The following is a 21158-nucleotide window of genomic DNA, read 5'->3' on the forward strand; positions in this document are numbered from 1 at the left end:
GACTGTCAGTTGGTATTTCTGAAGTAAGCGAAAGCAGTGTGAGTTTAAAGAAACATCTTTCCTACTTTCTAACAATAAATACCTTTAACATGGCAACATCCTTTAAAGATAGAACAAATGAGTTTCATTCTATGTGTGAACGTATCCGTTCTCGTACCAACGTACCGACCTCAATTCTAGAAAGGAGAGCATTATTGTCATCTCCCGAGCCTTCACATTCTTCATTAAGCAACAAGAAAAAGACGTCTCATGCTCGTTCTGAGTTTTCAATGATGGCAGTTGAAATCAGTAGACAAATCACAAACACCGCAGCTAAATTAGAGAAATTGACCAGATGTAAAGTAGTGAATTAACATTCCCTCTTTGCTATTGAAAAGACTAAACTTGTTTGTTATTATTATTTTGCAGTGGCTAAAAGAAAGACTTTGTTTGACGATAAACCTGTTGAAATTAGTGTATGTATAGATTTGTTGTGATAAAGAATATGCGATAGTTAACAATGGGGTAAACGAACAGGAATTGACATTTATAATTAAACAAGATATTGCAAAGCTAAACAAACAAATCGCTATGCTTCAAGACTATACGAAAAATCAGAAACAAGCATCGAAACAGGCATCGGAGCATACTTCAAATGTTGTTGTTGCTTTACAAAGTAAATTAGCTGATACATCCATGTGTTTTAAAGATGTCTTGGAAATAAGAACTGAAAATATGAAGATGACAAAAGATAAACGAGATCAATTTTTATTTTCGGCAGCAGAGCAAACGACAGACCCCACATTAGGTAAATAATTAGAAGAGATCACCTGTGTGACAATCAAATATTGATTCTTGTTGCTAGCAAATTCACCCTTGATGAAATCCCGTCGTCGTGGGTTGGAAACGACAGCAGTAACACCACAACAGAATGTTGTTTTACAAGAGGAGGAGCCACAGGAATCAACTTTATCCCTTGGAATACCCATGATCACTCAACAGCAACAACAGGAAATGATGGTGATGGAACAGGATAGATATATCGACAATCGATCCACTGCTATAGAGAGTATTGAAAGTACTATTGCGGAATTGGGTGGCATTTTCCAACAGTTAGCTACAATGGTAGCAGAACAAAGAGAAACAGTGCAGAGGTAAAGAATAAGTATTAAAATTAAGTGTGGGGAAGAAGCTAAATATCTGTTTATCCACGCCAGAATTGATCAGAATACAGATGATATAGAAATGAATGTCATGGGAGCACAACGGGAGCTACTGAAATACTACACAAGTATTAGCTCAAACCGTTGGCTGATAGCCAAGATCTTTGTAACCATTGTACTCTTTTTCCTACTTTTTACATTTATCATGTAACACAGAAAATAAAACTCAGTGTGGTTATGAAAGCAAAAGTCGCTAAGGTTTTATTTCCTCTGTCTTCTTTTCTTATACAGTCAGACCTATGAAATTGGTGTTTACACAAACATAATTGGTCAAATGGCAAATAAAATGGGCAGAAATTGAAAAATAAATGTAACAGGCTCAATTCTTTTTGTCCATGCCAAGTACTCTTACAGTATTATTGGCTGCTCGTTTTAAAGGCAAAAGTATACTTCTCTCTCCAATATGCCTATAAGGTTCACCAATGAAAGCTTCATGTTGTCAAGAAATGCTTATGAAGTATTATTTAAAGATTGTTGCCGAGGAGTTCGATCAAGAGTTTTGGATGGTTAGGAAACAAGCGTTTTCGAGTTACCATTCGCTTTTCTTTGGTTATTTCCTCTAATAGCTGTGCCGCTGCAAGTATTAAATTCGTTCATTAAATCATATGTGCTACTATATAGAATACAGAATACAGAATACAGAATACCGCAATAGCTTTTAGGATCACCATACCCTCCTCCCACTTTAAACAGACACTCCACCTTTGTTCTTTTCCATGAATAACAGTCCGCACTGATGAAAACGTGCTGCAGATTTTCGGTGGCCAAAACAACCAAGGAGCTTCTGCACCGGTTTTTGAAGCTAATGGCTATATTTATTTTAGCGTTAAATCAAACGCCATTTATTAGGTCTTTTGGATGAGCCTTTGGTCCCTATTAAACTTAAATATCCAATAAAAACTTTACATATGCTATATTTTTTTAAGACCAAGTCAAATGCCACTTCATCCTTAAGATTTTTCGACTCTTAGTCGGTCTTTCACTTATTTTGCGAGAGTTTTCGCTTCTCGGTCAACTGCTTTATTATCAAGCTAAAAATCACCCACTTGATCCGCGAGATCTTTCGATTCTCAGTCAGATCCACAGCCAAAAAAAAAAAAAAAAAAAAAAAAAAATAATGGGTATCTTTTCTCCACTTAATTTGTATTTAACGGTGTCACAGCAGCGTTGAAAAAAAAAGCGGGCCATCCACCCTCTTTTCCACTTTATCATAAATATGTCAGATTTACAAGATAGATGCGCTACTTTGGGAAGATTACATATATGGTTAATAACGTTTTATTTAAAGCTATAGAAGTCTACATAGCAAGCGAAAAAGGAGAGTTTTGTTCGCAACAGCTTGATCAAATACAGGTTTCAAATCAATGTCTTTGCTGTGTTTGCATGACTTCTTATTTACATCCTTATAAATCTTGCCAGAAGTTCTTTTAAGGTCATGTAGTGCATATTCATAATTATCGTATATTTCAAACCAAGCTGTAATGATTTCCTTCGCTTCAATCTTATTCCTTGATGAAGCCCATTAATTTAACTTTCATGCACAATGGTATTAACTTGGCGACAAGTGCTGCTGCGGTAGCTTCAGATGCTTTAATTCTTCGCTTAAAGCTAAATACACCAAAAACAACACCAACCACTATTACTTCTGCTTTAGCCTCGACTGCTCAAAGTTCAACAACAGAAATTAAGTACAAAGACTACATTAATTTCTGTAAAAACAAATCGAAACAGTACGGGTTTGATTTACTAATTTAAAGATGGTATTTTCATCATCACCAGTCGCCAGTCTCTTTTCTCCCCTATGTATCTGTAAGCTAACTTTGTTCGTAGACATAAACTACAAACGAAATTTACCAGCGAATGTATATTCCAGTGCTGTAAAAGAGAACTTTAAATATATCAGCCCAAATTTTGATCATGACGTCTGCTTCTGACGGCGTTGGCTTTGAGAGGGTGAATATTGAGTTGTGTTTAATCATCTTATCAATGCTAAAAAAAATAGGTTGTCAATCATTCAAGTAATGGTTTTTATAATAATATAAACTTACATAACGCTTACTACTTCATACCCTATTTTTTCATTAAATCTGGACGCCTTTCGCTGATATTCTTTCGCTTTCCAATAGCATTCTTCCATATTTTGAGGGCTCTATAATAGCGTCTGCTATACATTTAACACAACTAAATGTTTGTGTTTGATACATACATTGAATATTCTATCGATTTTCTGCAATGCCGGTCTGGATTTAACTAACATATCATTAGAGAGGAATGGGCATCCTAATTTCCACTTCCACATTATACATAAAAGGTATCTGAGTCTGAATATGCTCTCATTGTTGCACTGAAATGTGGAAATAACTTTTGCTATTAGAGAGGAATGGGCAATTTTTTCCAATTTACACATTCGGAGTATGAATATTACGTCATATGTGTAAATACACACTATTTCCACACTACCGTTTTTGTAAACGCACTTTATGAGAGATTACATCACAATTTCTTTCTTTATTTGCCTTTTTCTCTTTTTAAACACTTTTTAACATAAAATGTCTCAAATCCTTTACTTATATGCTACCATACGTACTTACGAGGACTATATCAATACACTCGAAGAAAGACTCAACGAAGAGGACGAATTATTAGCCCGTTTGGAGCATAACGAAACGAATTACGCGTTGCATAATCGACAAAAACTAGATATTTCTACATTGAGCAATGAAGTATGTAAATCTTTGTTTAGATTTACTTTCAGAGAGCTTAAATTGGTATCCAGAGCTTTAGGTTTTCCGGAGAAAGTCTCGTTTAGACAGCACACACGCCAGAAATTTTCGTTGGACCGCCACTATGCATTGGCTATCATGCTTAGACGATTGGCATATCCTTCCAGACTTTTGGATTTGGAGTTGCTGTTTGGGATTAATAAAGCGACTCTCGGCACAGTATTTAATACAATGATTGAAATCCTAAATTACAACTACGAAAAAGGGATAACATTTAACGCAAAGCACCTTCACTCGTTTAATCTTCAAAGATTTGCTGAAGCAACAGAACGAAAAGGTATATACATAATTATTTGGTATGGTTTGTAAACAAATTAACATTGATTAAACTTTTGGAACAGGATCCTGCTTTGCAGGTGTCATTGGCTTTGTCGACGGCACCTTGAATGGAGTAGCAAGACCAAGTGAATATCAAGAGATCGTATATAATGGCCATGTGGTATGTAATCTATGTTTAACAGTAAATACTCTTACTAAAGATGTAAATAGAGATATCACGGCTTAAAGTATCAAGGTATTGTAACTCCCGATGGAATAACAGTAAGTCTAAGCGGACCGTTTGCAGGAGCAATGCACGATCAAGCTGTGATGGTCAGCAGTGGCATAATGGATGATCTTCGTAAATGTTTGGATCCTCGTGAAACAGGAGGGGAACTATACGCAATTTATGGTGATCCAGCATACGTAGAGAGTGATATCCTGATTAAGCCTTTCAGAACTGGTATGTAAACAGATACGATAAGCTATACTCTATCTTGGATTATTCAAAGTTGAAATGTTTACGATACATTATTAGGTGCGCAGATGCATGAACTTGATAAGGAAGCGAATTATGTGATGTCTAAATTGAGAATAATTGTAGAGTGGGAATTTGGGCACGTCGCCAATTTGTTTGCGTTTCTTAAGTACAAGCCAGGGCAAAAAATGTTACTCAGTAGATGTGCTCTTTTTTACAAAATTGCAACGCTTATGAAAAACATACACATCTGTGTCAATGGAGGACAATCCAGCAGCTACTTTGGTATAAGTCCACCAACACTTGAAGAGTATATGGATGAAATTCGAGCAGAATAAATATCAAACTAAAGTAAGATTGTAAATTTTTTATTTTTTATTTATTTCTTCTTGTGCTCTTACGAGCAAGAGTGGGAGCAGGAATAGGAGCGGTAGGTTTGGTAGGTGTGGGAGTGGCAGGAGAAGGAGTGGTGGGGGCAGGAATGACGGGGGAAGGCGATGGCTTATCCGTAATCAATGTCTGATTATTTTGACGTGCCATTGTGTGTCTAAACTCTTTCATTAGCTGGCCCATTTGCTGATATAGCTGCATCATCATCTGCATGTTCTGCTCGTGATTTAATTGCTGTGATTGCAGAAATTCACTCAACTGGCCAACCAGAATTCTCTGGCTATTGTTGATGAGCCTCTGTTCATTGAGGTTTTGCTCCAAGCGACCTGCATACTTCTCAATACTACCTGCAGCCAGTTCAAGAGCATTGGATTTCTCCGACTGCAATGTTCTCTCCTTCTCAACAGTCTTCATCAGAATGTTCAAATCCCTCTTGACTTCAACTTCTTTCAACGGCAATTCATACCCCATACAGTCCTCGGCTTCACCTGTACTCATCATTTCATCATCCGACTTGTGATGATCGTCATCCATCTTGCTTCTCTTCTTGCCCTTGTTGATTCCTTGTTTGGATTGCAAGACAACATGACATTGTAGTCTTCGTTTCTCAGCCAAGGCTTTTGCGGCATCTTCATTGCCTTTGGTCTTTGATTCCTCGTTTTTTTCCATCTTTAAGGGATTAAGAAGGTTAGTATAGTGATTAATATATATGTAATTATTATATACCAAAGAGATCAACTCAAGTACTCGGTTTTCAAGAGTTGTTTCTGAATCATTACTTCCAGTTCCATAGGTGAGATCATTGTTTAGCTTCTCTTTTACTTCTTTAATCAGATTTTTTATTCTGTTCTTGATAGCGTTGTCACTGAGCTGCTTCAAATGTCCATCAACCTTGTTTACTTTCCCAAATACTTTGTTCCAAGCAGAAGTTACCTCACCTCTTTTTGCTTCGAAGGGGCGAAACTCAATCATACCCTCAATAGCTGCGAGCTCTCTCTGGTAAGACCATTGTCCGTAGGCTTTGGCTTCACTTTCAGTTGAAGAAGTGGATGCATTGATGAATTGTTGAGACATTTTTTGTATATTCAGTAAGTTATATGTGAAGATAAAGAAGTCAATAAAAAAGATTCGCGTAGTTATATATAGACTATAATTATGAAAATGACATAATGTAAGCGAAATAGAAAACTTAAATTTACGAGCAATTGATTGGCTGGCTATGGTCACAAAAAAATGACGATATGTTTTTCTATTTTCACAATTTGTGAAAATAGAGAGGAATGGGCATCCTAATTTCCACTTCCACATTATACATAAAAGGTATCTGAGTCTGAATATGCTCTCATTGTTGCACTGAAATGTGGAAATAACTTTTGCTATTTTCACAAATTGTGAAAATAGAAAAACATATCGTCATTTTTTTGTGACCATAGCCAGCCAATCAATTGCTCGTAAATTTAAGTTTTCTATTTCGCTTACATTATGTCATTTTCATAATTATAGTCTATATATAACTACGCGAATCTTTTTTATTGACTTCTTTATCTTCACATATAACTTACTGAATATACAAAAAATGTCTCAACAATTCATCAATGCATCCACTTCTTCAACTGAAAGTGAAGCCAAAGCCTACGGACAATGGTCTTACCAGAGAGAGCTCGCAGCTATTGAGGGTATGATTGAGTTTCGCCCCTTCGAAGCAAAAAGAGGTGAGGTAACTTCTGCTTGGAACAAAGTATTTGGGAAAGTAAACAAGGTTGATGGACATTTGAAGCAGCTCAGTGACAACGCTATCAAGAACAGAATAAAAAATCTGATTAAAGAAGTAAAAGAGAAGCTAAACAATGATCTCACCTATGGAACTGGAAGTAATGATTCAGAAACAACTCTTGAAAACCGAGTACTTGAGTTGATCTCTTTGGTATATAATAATTACATATATATTAATCACTATACTAACCTTCTTAATCCCTTAAAGATGGAAAAAAACGAGGAATCAAAGACCAAAGGCAATGAAGATGCCGCAAAAGCCTTGGCTGAGAAACGAAGACTACAATGTCATGTTGTCTTGCAATCCAAACAAGGAATCAACAAGGGCAAGAAGAGAAGCAAGATGGATGACGATCATCACAAGTCGGATGATGAAATGATGAGTACAGGTGAAGCCGAGGACTGTATGGGGTATGAATTGCCGTTGAAAGAAGTTGAAGTCAAGAGGGATTTGAACATTCTGATGAAGACTGTTGAGAAGGAGAGAACATTGCAGTCGGAGAAATCCAATGCTCTTGAACTGGCTGCAGGTAGTATTGAGAAGTATGCAGGTCGCTTGGAGCAAAACCTCAATGAACAGAGGCTCATCAACAATAGCCAGAGAATTCTGGTTGGCCAGTTGAGTGAATTTCTGCAATCACAGCAATTAAATCACGAGCAGAACATGCAGATGATGATGCAGCTATATCAGCAAATGGGCCAGCTAATGAAAGAGTTTAGACACACAATGGCACGTCAAAATAATCAGACATTGATTACGGATAAGCCATCGCCTTCCCCCGTCATTCCTGCCCCCACCACTCCTTCTCCTGCCACTCCCACACCTACCAAACCTACCGCTCCTATTCCTGCTCCCACTCTTGCTCGTAAGAGCACAAGAAGAAATAAATAAAAAATAAAAAATTTACAATCTTACTTTAGTTTGATATTTATTCTGCTCGAATTTCATCCATATACTCTTCAAGTGTTGGTGGACTTATACCAAAGTAGCTGCTGGATTGTCCTCCATTGACACAGATGTGTATGTTTTTCATAAGCGTTGCAATTTTGTAAAAAAGAGCACATCTACTGAGTAACATTTTTTGCCCTGGCTTGTACTTAAGAAACGCAAACAAATTGGCGACGTGCCCAAATTCCCACTCTACAATTATTCTCAATTTAGACATCACATAATTCGCTTCCTTATCAAGTTCATGCATCTGCGCACCTAATAATGTATCGTAAACATTTCAACTTTGAATAATCCAAGATAGAGTATAGCTTATCGTATCTGTTTACATACCAGTTCTGAAAGGCTTAATCAGGATATCACTCTCTACGTATGCTGGATCACCATAAATTGCGTATAGTTCCCCTCCTGTTTCACGAGGATCCAAACATTTACGAAGATCATCCATTATGCCACTGCTGACCATCACAGCTTGATCGTGCATTGCTCCTGCAAACGGTCCGCTTAGACTTACTGTTATTCCATCGGGAGTTACAATACCTTGATACTTTAAGCCGTGATATCTCTATTTACATCTTTAGTAAGAGTATTTACTGTTAAACATAGATTACATACCACATGGCCATTATATACGATCTCTTGATATTCACTTGGTCTTGCTACTCCATTCAAGGTGCCGTCGACAAAGCCAATGACACCTGCAAAGCAGGATCCTGTTCCAAAAGTTTAATCAATGTTAATTTGTTTACAAACCATACCAAATAATTATGTATATACCTTTTCGTTCTGTTGCTTCAGCAAATCTTTGAAGATTAAACGAGTGAAGGTGCTTTGCGTTAAATGTTATCCCTTTTTCGTAGTTGTAATTTAGGATTTCAATCATTGTATTAAATACTGTGCCGAGAGTCGCTTTATTAATCCCAAACAGCAACTCCAAATCCAAAAGTCTGGAAGGATATGCCAATCGTCTAAGCATGATAGCCAATGCATAGTGGCGGTCCAACGAAAATTTCTGGCGTGTGTGCTGTCTAAACGAGACTTTCTCCGGAAAACCTAAAGCTCTGGATACCAATTTAAGCTCTCTGAAAGTAAATCTAAACAAAGATTTACATACTTCATTGCTCAATGTAGAAATATCTAGTTTTTGTCGATTATGCAACGCGTAATTCGTTTCGTTATGCTCCAAACGGGCTAATAATTCGTCCTCTTCGTTGAGTCTTTCTTCGAGTGTATTGATATAGTCCTCGTAAGTACGTATGGTAGCATATAAGTAAAGGATTTGAGACATTTTATGTTAAAAAGTGTTTAAAAAGAGAAAAAGGCAAATAAAGAAAGAATTGTGATGTAATCTCTCATAAAGTGCGTTTACAAAAACGGTAGTGTGGAAATAGTGTGTATTTACACATATGACGTAATATTCATACTCCGAATGTGTAAATTGGAAAAAATTGCCCATTCCTCTCTATCATTGAAGAAAAAACCCCATTATATTTTAGTCGATGTTATGAGGTTTATATTCATCGGACGAAGGATAAGTGATATCAAGCAAGTCTGACGAAACAGGAGAAACCGTCGTGACATTGCCATCGATTGTCATGTCATTGGCAGAGGGGGTGGAGGCAGTTTTGTATGGGAGGATGCTGTTGGGAAGGGTGCTGCTGACGACGATGTTGCTGGTGTTGGTGTTGTTCGCGTCGGTGTTGTTGTACCCGCTGGTGCTGCTGGCAGAAGTACTGTTGAACTGATTGTCATTCGCGTCAGGAATACCATTGACATCTGGGCGGAAGTAGGGGCTGGTGTTGTTGGTGTAATTGTAGTCACCTTTTTCAAACGGATTGTAGCTGGTGGCGTTGTTGTTGCTTGAGCCGAAATCCTCTTTCACTACCATCAGCATCTAGCGCTGGATATTCAGACTGGCCTGTATCTACTCAGCAATGCGAGACTGCAACTGGTCCCGTTTCTCCATGGACTCCAACATCTTACCGAAAAACGGTGTCGAACGAGCAACATATTTGGTGAACTTTCTACGCTCCGGCTCCCCATGCTCCAAACGACGTGCCTTAATCTCATTCATAGAGGTGACCAGATGCTCGATCGTCTGGTTGACCGCTCTACTTTAATTGGCTGTCCCACGAACCACACCCTTCTCAGCACCATCGTTTTTGACGGAACTTAATCGTCTAGCACAGCAACTTAACCACGATTATCGATCGTCTCTCCAGCAAGAGAGGTATATACAGTGGGTGCGATCACGGTGGTCATCTCACTGGTCGGGTTCTCCATCGCATCATGGTAAACCCAGTTTTCAATTGGTGCTGTACCAGTTGCATTCAACCTATCATTGACATGTCTGAAAGCAACACTAATAGCAGAACACTTAGACCTCGATGCACTCAAAGGTCTTCTTCCCTTGGTGCTGTTGTTGGAGTTAAATGAGTGCAACATGGCACGGTACAGCGCATTTCGTTCGGCTAGCGTACGAGTGGACTCCGACCGGTTCTTCTAAACAGCATACAATTCAATCAGAACAAAGGTAATGGCTGAATTCCAGTTTGAGCGAGTCTAGCACGTATCTGAAACTTAATAGTGGCAGCAGCATCCGTGGTATGAATATCCGTGGCATCAGCAGTGGCATTAGCAGTGGCAGTAGCAGGTGCAGCAGGGATACGGGGGCAGTATGCGGAAAGACGACAGGAACCTTTTCTTCTTCTGAAACAGTAGTAGCATGCGACGTTTGGTACCATAACCTGCACCATTAGCTGTCACTTAAATAAATTGGAAATTGATAGCGTTATTCTTGTTGTTTTGATTGTTCATTTTAGAAAAGTTAACGTAAGGAAACAGTAATTAAAATTCTATTTTGTTTTTGGCATTTTAGTAGTCCATTTTAGGACCCATCATTTCTGGAGGCTTCACATTCGAAACCCATACATTTTTTTAGCAGTGAATTAATAATAAACAATTATGGCGACATTATTTTTGACAGAATTCAATTTAGAAAAACAAATTGATACGAAATTTTTTTTTAAAAAAACAAAAAACCAAAACGAAACTTGATTTTATAAGTACATCTCCTATTTAAGATCTCAATAATCTTGTTTGATGTGAGCAGCCAAAGTCATAAAATCTGAGAATTCTGGTCCGTTATCCGTCAAGATCCAATAGGTTTGCGTACTCCGGTCCGTTATCCCTCAAAATCCGGTGACTTAGGGTACTCCGGTCCGTTATCCCTCAAAATCCGTTGAATTCAGGGCACTCCGGTCCGTTATCCGTTTTTATGCGATACTTTAGGGAATTCTGGTACGTTATCACTACAGATCCGACACTTACGGGTTCGCTGATTACATTTAACTAACAACCGAAATAGATTATAAACAATTCGAAACGGTTCAAGAATGGTTCAAGCATTCTAAGCTTGTATGGGGATTATCATAGTTAATTTGACATATAAGGTAAGTCCCAAATCATATCAGAACATCCTTAAACGTGCGTTGGATTTCAAAAACGTAAATACAGCGCCCTCCAAAGTATCGTAATCGTTTAAGGTTTTCGTATTTTGTGTAATGACATCACATACTGATTCATAGGGAGACTTTCCAAACATTTTTTTTTCTGTTTGTTGTTATTATTATGTTATGGATCCGGTTAACAGCGCTTCATAGGAATATATAAGCTATTATCATTCTTATAAGATGTTAAACCCTTTTTTGTCATACCCTTTACTGAAACATTTTTATTCCAAACATGTAACCCATTTTTGAGTCTACCACATTTTTGTTTAGTGCAATGCTGCTCTAATGGTATATTGCTTTGGATACTGATCTTAGAATTGGTGTATTTAACAGAGCTATAAACAAAATTAAACAAGATAAGTCTTTCAATTAGTGGGCCTGTCAGGAGTGGATCGGGGCAAGAGCAGAGCAGAATAATTATTATGGTGAGGACAAAAGAAACAAAGGCCCCTCACAAGCAACAAAATTATTTTTTTAAAGATCCCGATTAAGGACTTTATTATTTTTTTTTTTTTTTTTTTTTTTGTGAAAGGTTACTTCAGACTTCCAAAAAAGAGCTTTTTCCAAAATCCATGACGTTGCTTTTTAATGACCCTTTTTGAACGATTAAAAAATAAAGTTCAATCAAAATGCTATTCTAACTGTTATTATTTTTCTCGGACTTTTTTTTTCGCCCTTTTTCCTACATACTTTTTATTTTTAGAAAAACCAAAATGAACCCATCCCAAATTGTTACTATAATTGCTGAATTGCAACAAGTTTTATTTAGACTCGACGAAGAAGCTGAGAGTATGGACGACGATATCCAAATGATTATGGAATCAGACAATACTGCACTTTACCGACAACAACGTCTCCAATACAGTTTTATTGCAAACGATTACCGCAACCAATACGGTATTGCAATTACCAGTTTGCCAATGTTTTTTTCGGGTGAATATGTTGAAAGAACGAGAACAGTTATCGACGCCGACGGTAGAAGGGAAACTCGTAGATATCACTTCTGGAGTTTGGAACACCCCTTCCTCAATGACGACGACGAAAATCAAGTAAATAGTTATCGTGCGACTTACCGAATGGGCAAAGACGCTTTTGAGAATTTGGTGAATGAATTGTCCAACCATGAAGAGTTTAATTTTGTTGCTCCCAATGCTATTCCTGTCTACATTCAGGTCGCAACGGCCTTATTTCGCTTGGCTAATTGCCATGTCGGATACCGTCAAGCGTACATGCTTCTAGGTGTTTCCTATGGTAGTTATAATAACTTCACCAGAAGGACACTTAAGGCAATCAAGGGAAGGCTTGGTCATTTGTTGGCTTGGCATACTGATCTTGAAGCGGCTAGAGCTGTAGCTCACGGTTTTGGGAGTGATAATGGACAGCGACTAAACGGTGTTATCGGTGCTGTAGATGGAAAAAACTTTACGATCCACAAGCCTTCCCCAGACGAATTTGGTGCTATATTTCGTGATCGTAAGAATGACTACTCTGTTAAGTTAACGGCTGTTTGTGACCCTAACTTGAGATTCACATATATCTCGGTAGGCGACTCAGGTACCGTAACTATGGATTAACGGATTTAAAATCAAAACTAAACACATTACTTATTCTTAGGAGGAACTCACGATGCTGCTGCTTTCAGATCCAGTTACATATATTACGATATTCTTGAAAATCCTGAAACGTTCTTTCCAGACAATACGTCTATCATCGGTGACTCTGCGTACCCTTCGGGGCCTACTCGCATCACGCCATTTCCTGAAAGTCAATGCATAACGGATTCAAAAAATGTACATTTAATTTCGTTCATTCTGCGACAAGAATGGCGATTGAAAAAGCATTCGGTGTCTTGGTTGCTCCTTGGAGATTCGCTAGCAACTACATTTATGTCTACGATCAAATGGATGTAAACGAAATTATTACAGCGTGCTGTATACTACACAACTTTTGCATTGATCTTCGAGACCCTGGATTTACAGACGATAGTCCGATGGAAGGTCGTGGTGCTGCCAATGTAGAAAATGAATCGTCTCAAAATGTAAATGGATGTACTAGAAGAGCAAATAGGTGCTCTCAATGTAAAATTCGGAATGGTGATCGAGCCTTTTTTGGGAGTGTGCCCCATTTCTTAAATTAGACAATAAAATAAAACTCAATGATCAGGTGATGACGTGACAGCTTTTCACTTTCGAATCTACTAAAGGACCAACGTGATTTTATTAAATCAAAGAAAATAAAAAATAAAATATTTCCTTTTCGCTTATCTTAATTTTTTTAAAGTAACTATTTAACATGAACCCAATTCACGAAACTTTCTTCGACATGATGCAAGAACAACTTTGGATGGAAGATGACGCTGAACATTTCGAAGACGAATATCAATATTTCGATGCCTTGGTGGACGAAATTAGTGCAATGGACGAAGAGTACGGTTTGGAAGAGCAAATGCTTCAACAAGAGGTAGCCATTGCCGAAGAGCGCGTTGTTGCAGACTTTGCCCGCACCCAAGGCAACCAAGATGTCGTTTCCTTGTTTGAACTTTGGATCAGGGAAACAATTTTACATGCAACCACTCTTGTCAACTATGACATTTTTTATTATATTTTTATAAGCAGCCCTTGGATGATGACCAGAGAAGTCCACAGAAGGGTTGTTAGAACCGAGCGTATGGACATGTATGAAAGTTACTGGACAATCATGCACCCTAACCTGTCAGATGATCGTAACAGCCGCCACAGTTATAGAGCCCATTATCGCGTTAACAAGAGTACCTTTTAGTGGCTCGTCAATCGTTTAAGTAGATGTTCTGCTTATCTTGGATCAATTTTGCGAGGTGGATACTCTGTGGAAGTCCAAGTTGCGTGTGTGCTTTGGAGATTTGCCAACGCCCATTTTGGTTATCGCATTGCTAAAACACATCTTGGAGTAACTGCCGGATCGTTCAATAATTTCACAAACAGATTTATTGATTCCATGTTGGAGATTACTCCCGAAATTATAACGTGGCGTATCGACGACAGAGATAGAGCGTTATACAATGCTCGTGAGTTTTCAGAACTTGGTGGACCTGATGCCACGAGACTTTCTGGTGTACTAGGTGCGATTGATGGCAAGCTGGTCGTCATTAAAAAGCCAGCAATTAACGGAAATGCCTAGGTCGATAGAAAGAGCCACGCATCTATAACTTAATGGTCATATGCGATGCCCGTACTCGGTTTATGTACGTAAAAACTGAGCATTCTGGTAAGTTCGTATGGAAGGATAAACATGATATAGCAGCTTACCGTTTGTTATTATATTAAGGCAGAAACCATGTTGCCCGAGTGTTTACTAGCAGTGTGATCTATCATAAACTTTTGTTTGATGCGGCCAGATGGTCTCCCGCAAACACTTATATTTTGGGAGGTAAACTCATTAATCATACCATAGTGTACAAATTATTAATGATGTGACCTAGATTCGGCTTACCCTTTGCTGCCAAACCTCATTGTTTCATTTCATGGCCGACGTGAAAGCACTTCAGAAGAAAAGATTTTCAATGAAATCTTTTCTAGTTCTCGCATAAAAATAGAACATGCATTTGGTGGACTCACATCCCGGTGGAGATTCCTTTGGAAGCATTTGTATATGCTTAGTGTTGATAGAATGGCCAAAACTATCATATCTTGCTGTGATTTACACAACATTTGTATAAATCAAAATGACATTGAAGAGGCAGTGCTGGATGGAGGATTAGATTTCGAGGGTTTTGTGGATGCAGATCGCCGAAACCAGTATGAAAACGAGGTGAATTTTGAACCTCCTCTTCCTTTTGATGGTACCAGCGCTACCATCGACGCAGCCGGGATGCGCCGTCTTAAGGCAATGTCTATCTTAAGAAGAAACGATATCATGAGGGGAACAGATAGACTTTCATAGTTTTCAAAAGGTTTTAATGAATTAAAAATTTTATTTTATTTAATTAATTATTGTTGTCAGTAGAAGATGAACCATTAAGATTGGTATCAGTATCACCTCTTCGAATGGCTGCAAATCTATTCAGGATAGTCTCCATATCAGACATACGTCTACGTCCATTGCTCTTCCATGTCAGCCTCTCGTCTACTTCTTACTTCTTCGAACATACGGTATCTCTCTCTGGTATCTTGTCACTGTCTTGCTTGCATATCTTCCAATGCAATTTGTCGAGTACGACTGATACGTTGCAGCATGTTATCAACATCGAGAAGTCTTTGTTCTCGATCTTCCCTTTGCGATGATGCCATGCGATCCATCATCTCTACACCAGGGTGGCGGGCACGTGCCATATGCTCGTCTGACAACTGACGAGCAGCTTCAATAGGATCGGGAGTTGATGAAGACTGCTCACCAGAAGTTCGACTATTTCTCGATGTACGGACAGATCTTGGTGGAGGTGGTGCAGATGAAGGTGGAGGTGGAGGTGGTGCGGATGTATATGGAGGTGGAGGTGGTGCAGATGTATATGGAGGTGGAGGTGTGAATGAAGGTGGTGGTGTTGGTGTTGTGCCTGTCGATGTTGGTGGTGCTGCGGATATGATGTGTCTGGGTGCTGGTGCTGGTGTTGGTGTTGGTGTTGGTGTTGGTGTTGGTGTTGGTGTTGGTGTTGGTGTTGGGTTGATGTGGTGTGGTGTTGGTGTTGGTGTTGGTGTTGGTGTTGGTGTTGGTTGTTCGTTGTTGGTGTTGAGGTTGGTAAGGCTGTTGGTTTTGGGTGGGTTGATGCTGTTGCTGGTGTTGGTGGGGTGGAGGTGCTGTTGTTGGTGGTGGAGGTGCGGATGCTGATTCATAAATGATGGCACTGCAGGTCCTTCAATGTTGGGAGAATATCTGACAGGATATCGATCAGCAAATGCGTTTTTAATTACAAGTTTATCAACGTCTGTAGGTCCCAAGTAAGTTGTTTCGGGGCCTTCGAATCTAATAGCATTCATCAAATTGTCGTCGTTAAATCGTCTGTAAGACCGAATACCACTCTCTTGCATGTTGATGCTTTCGTAAATCACTTCAGGTTGGATGCTTGGATCATCCTGAGTAATCTTAGCAATTTCCTCGTAGTACGGCATGTTTGGAACAGTTCCACCAACTCCGGTTTCTCTTGCTGCATTTCTTACTCTGGTAAAACGCTGCTTCATGTCTGCCCACTTTCTTTGCATGCTTGTCTCACTAAAGTTTGTCCAAAAAGCCGTGATTACATCGGTGGTAGCATTTTCAGCTAACTTTTCCTTCAGCAAAGCAGCCGAATGCACCCAGATAAGCTGCTTTAAAGCAGTATCGCTTCTTCTCAGCAAGTAGCTGTAGGTACCAGCCATAATTTCGAGGAGGATACAGATAGCTACATCAGGCCATACATTGTAGGACCGTGAAGATAATTGTTCGGGCTCATCGTCATCATCAACGTTGGCGTTACTGTCAGCTTCGGTGCTGCCGTTGTTAACAGGAATGGTGTTTTGCTGAACGGTAGGATCGACAACAAACACAAAAGTGCCAGCGCGTCTGCCACGTCCACGTCTGCCTCCACGTCCATTTCCACGACCGCGTCCCCGACCACGAACGTTGTTGGGGGCATTGTTATTAGCTTCGTTATTGTTCAAAGTAAGGTAAGTGATAAAATGTATTTCACAAATTAATTGGAAAGAAAAATAAAAATAAAAAAACACTGGATTTAAAGATGTTCGTTATTTATCATTTCCTTTTCAAGTAAACTGTTTTGAAAACAAGATCACTTTGATCATGTTTTTATTTGATTCCTTATATGTATATGTATTATTTTGCCCAAATTTAGCGCTACATTTCAGAGACTTTTTTCACTATTTTTGTATAAAAAATGGGCTATATATATTCCGTTTCCGATCTTGAAAGCACCTAATGTATTTAATGAATTGATGACACATAGAACTGAAGGTGTTAGAAACTTTACTGGATAAGTAGAAAAAAAATTTATAAAAAAAAAACTTAATTGTTATTAACTGAAGGATCAGCGGCAGGAGGGGAATTGTTAGGAGGGGGAGGGGGAGAAGAAGCAGACGTGGGAGAAGGGGTAGAAGTGGGCGAAGGAACGGAAGTGGGCGAAGGAGCAGGCGTTGGAGAAGGAGCGGGACGAGGGAGAGAAGAAGCAAACAAATCCACCATGCGGTTTATGGCCAAGCTTGCGTCTCTTTGCCATCCAGAATTTTGACGTCTCAAAACCATTGTATCACGCAAGATACCCCGGTCAAAGACATCTCTATCAATGGTATGGGCATACACACGGTCCATATGTGCCACATCGACAGCCCTACGCTCGTTGGCAATTTCACGGTCTCGTGCTCTTTCCTTTCGGTTTTGGTCTTCCAAAGCCTCCAAATGACCAGCCATGAACCATGTCGAGGTATTGACATAACGAGGGCGTTGGGTAGGTCTTCTACCTTCTTCTTCTTGATCATCATCATCATCAACACCGGCACGACCTCGGACTTCCAGCAGGAAAATTACCTCGGCTATCCACAGTTTCTCCTGAATGGGAACTGTACGAAAAAGGTGGATTCATGGTTGACATTCTTGATGTTACCTGCTCCTTCAAATCGTGAAATTCCTTATATGGAAGAGGAGCTCTTCCAGTAGCATTGGCAGCATCTCTTCTAGTTTGATATGTACTGCAAAGGCTGCTTCTTCTGGTTTTCATGGCTGCAATGTCTCTTCTACCGTTGATGGCGCCATTGGCATTGAAAGCATCCTCTGTTGCTTTGGTCAGACTTAACTTTGCTTGAGGTGTACGAGTAACACCGACTTTTACAATGTACTCAGGGAACAACTCGATCAATACATGTGTGCTCGCAGATCCCAATTAAGATTGGTGTTGACCTGAGGAGAACGCTCATCAACAGGATTATTCTCAGCAGAAGCAGCAGAAGATGAAGGATCAGAAGAACCGGCTGAACTAGGTCCAGAAGAAGCGGATGGCATTGATCCAGTTGCAGGAACGGATCCAGTGGCTGCAGATGACTGGGCAGTGGGAACGGATTCATTAGTAGGAACAGGTCCAGAAGAAGAAGTGGTTTCAACAGAGGGTTCGTTTGCAGATCCAGATGGAACAGCAGAAGGACCAACAGAAGAACCAACAGAAGGCTCGGTAGAAGGCTCAGTTGAGGAGCAGGAGCAACAGCAGGAGCAGAAGCAGCAGCAGGAGCAGGTGCGTTTACCATAGGTCTTCCTCTTACGGCAGGAGTGGTAGGGTTGTAGCCATTGACGAAGTTAATGCTGGTGTAGTTATGGAAAGTCATTTTGTTTTTTTTTTAGATAAAATTGGATAATGAAATTGGTGAAGAAAATGAAGAGGATCACAAAAAAAAAACCTTTTATAAAAAAAAAACAACAATAAAAAGAAAACATTTGTGAGTTCAGTAGTCCAATTTGGCTGATTTTTCATCTCATAGAAGGATTCTGGGGTCGTTGGATTTTAATCCTTTATTGGGATATTTCAAAAATTTTGCCACTGAAGAAAATTCGATGTTATTGCTAATCTTCTATATATATCCGTTTAATTGTTTATTCATCTATTTGGCAAAATTGTAACCTTTGACAAAAAAAAAAATAAATAAAAAAAATAATAAAGTCCTTAATCGGGATCTTTAAAAAAATAATTTTGTTGCTTGTGAGAGCCCTAAGAATGATTAAGGAATCAATTACCCAGTATAGATAGCTATACTATCATATCACAAGGTTACAAGAAAACAGTGACTAATGCTTACTAAAGATATGCAAGTACGATGTGTCTAGGATGACAGCAATGCCACGTGTTGTTACACCACCTTTTTCTTCTTCTGTTGGTCCTTTTTGACCTCAGATGTCTTATTCTTTTTTGACTGCTTTTTGGTTCTTTTCCTATAAAAGGACCATAAAATTATTTAATAAAATCTTTAGTTTGTTCTTTACTATAATCTGATTTAGTCTATTCATATTAGCCTGGTTTCATTATGAATATATATAACTACTATAATTGTACGAAAGCCCTTCTTATAAATCAGCACTGAATAGTCTTAATAGTTGTATTTTACTATACTCTTTCGAAGACACAGATAACTGATTCGTCGTAGCATTTCCCTTTTATATCTTTATATTTTATTTTATCTTAGTTGACGATTTATAGTCCGGTGCTCACTTTTTAAGAACTTTTATCTTAATCTCTACTCTTTCCCTTTATTTCACGTTACCGCTTTAATACTTAAACAAGCCAGTAACAGTGTAACATATTTACAAAATAAGAACTTAAAGGTAACAGGATACACACTGGGAATATGATAACAACTTCAAAGATACACTAAAGATAGTGGCACAGCAGATAGTCTTTTTTATATAAATAATTGTTCATTTTATTTCATAACAAAGACAATCTTATAGACAGTCACAAATTACTTATACTGGATTTCCCACCTCATTTTCCAATAAATGATTAAATTTTTTCCAAAGTCAGACGCTAATTTTTCGAAATGTGGTTGATAATTTTTCCAAAAGGCTAAAGCTGATTTTTCCAAAAAATTTCTTTATTTTTTCCAAAATTAAATTTTTGTGAATGTTATTATAACATCTTTTCCTTAGCAATTCAAAGAGGAAACAAAGATACCGAATGTTTAATCCATCCGCGGCAATCGTTCATTGTTACGTTGGTAACAGACTCCATTATTCTCGGTGTTAAAGGATCACTTGATTCCAAAGGGTTCCTTTTAATACCTGTCTTTACTTTGCACCAAAACTCTTCTATAGGATTTAAAAACGGAGAATAAGGAGGTAAATGAACGCATTTATATCCTCTATTTTCAATAAGCTCTCGAATTGCAGCTGGCTTATGTATAGGTGCATTATCCATTACAAGATAGTAGCCATGGAGCCCATTTCGGTCCAAGCAATTCATCATGCTGCTTAAATACGTAAGGAAGTGCTCTGACCGCGTGCCCACTCGGCCATTGATCTTCACCTCTCTACCGTCAACCTTTCTTTTCTTAGTGGCAACAGATGATGTAGGTTTTCTAAGTGAAATATCTATAACACCATCAATTGAAATAGCACCCAAAATTGTAACTGATGTACTTCGTGCGGATGGAACGATGGCTTTGGCAGGTGTTCCTCTTTTAGACCATCCTCTGTTGCGAGTGATGTTAACATTGAACCCGGCCTCATCTATAAAAACGTACTTTTTCTGAAAATCCATTTCCTCATGGGCTAGCCATGTTTCTACAGCGAGTTTTCTTTGCTCAATAACATCTATATGGTTTCTCCTGGCAGGAATTTTTTCTAATCTCTTCATTGATAAAGCACAATAAACCCGCATAAATCTGTGGAGAGCAGATCGACTTATGGACAGATTTTCAGTTTCGAAGGTTCTACACAAGGATTCACTAATTTGTTCTAGGACAGCTGTGGGTTTATCGTCGATATAACTGATAATCCATTCGGCATGATGCTGTTTTAATTTGAATAAAGACCCTTTCGCTCATCTCTTTTTTCTGCGAATAAGTCCATGCTCAGGGTGATTCTTATAAGTTTTCTTATATTTGTAGACTGACCATAATGCAATATCTGTGCTTTCACACGCAGATTTTACACTCTCCCCAGAAGCAATCAAATCAATAAAGTGATCAATCTGTTCGTCCGTATACTTTCGGTAAGGTTTTTCCCCTTCGAATTCAGCTTTAGTTCTGGTTGATTCAGGTGAGTCTCACAAAAATTATTCACTCGGGCTTCAGTCTCGATTGATGTTTCTGTGACAAGTTCTTCGTCGTCTTCCTCGTCTGTTACGATGTCATCAGCGACCAAGCCTAA

General features: G+C 38.7%; 3 protein-coding genes across 3 annotated transcripts; 1 reads left to right on the forward strand and 2 right to left on the reverse strand.

The window, feature by feature from the left end:
• Positions 1-89: 89 nt before the first annotated feature.
• On the forward strand, positions 90-1353 carry EV154DRAFT_427209 (t-SNARE; the record flags this gene model as incomplete). The annotated part of the gene is made up of 5 exons (XM_051596344.1): positions 90-336; positions 409-455; positions 517-787; positions 845-1133; positions 1197-1353. The coding sequence occupies 5 exons, from the start codon at positions 90-92 to the stop codon at positions 1351-1353; spliced, it is 1011 nt and encodes a 336-aa protein (XP_051453961.1).
• Positions 1354-2490: 1137 nt separating this feature from the next.
• On the reverse strand, positions 2491-3501 carry EV154DRAFT_485007 (uncharacterized protein; the record flags this gene model as incomplete). Its single annotated transcript, XM_051598715.1, has 5 exons — positions 2491-2710; positions 2757-2810; positions 3057-3191; positions 3251-3351; positions 3409-3501. 5 exons carry the CDS (start codon positions 3499-3501, stop codon positions 2491-2493), a joined length of 603 nt encoding a protein of 200 aa, XP_051453962.1.
• Positions 3502-16235: 12734 nt separating this feature from the next.
• On the reverse strand, positions 16236-19002 carry EV154DRAFT_554573 (uncharacterized protein; the record flags this gene model as incomplete). The annotated part of the gene is made up of 7 exons (XM_051605205.1): positions 18542-19002; positions 18204-18479; positions 17911-18153; positions 17331-17855; positions 17172-17274; positions 16367-16938; positions 16236-16280 (listed from the first exon to the last, which is right to left on the reverse strand). The coding sequence occupies exons 1-7, from the start codon at positions 18620-18622 to the stop codon at positions 16236-16238; spliced, it is 1845 nt and encodes a 614-aa protein (XP_051453963.1). The 5' UTR covers positions 18623-19002.
• Between the last annotated feature and the right edge of the window lie 2156 nt (positions 19003-21158).

The sequence above is a fragment of the Mucor mucedo genome (genome assembly GCF_025094135.1).
Source record: "Mucor mucedo strain NRRL 3635 chromosome Unknown EV154scaffold_104, whole genome shotgun sequence".
Taxonomy (NCBI): domain Eukaryota; kingdom Fungi; phylum Mucoromycota; class Mucoromycetes; order Mucorales; family Mucoraceae; genus Mucor; species Mucor mucedo.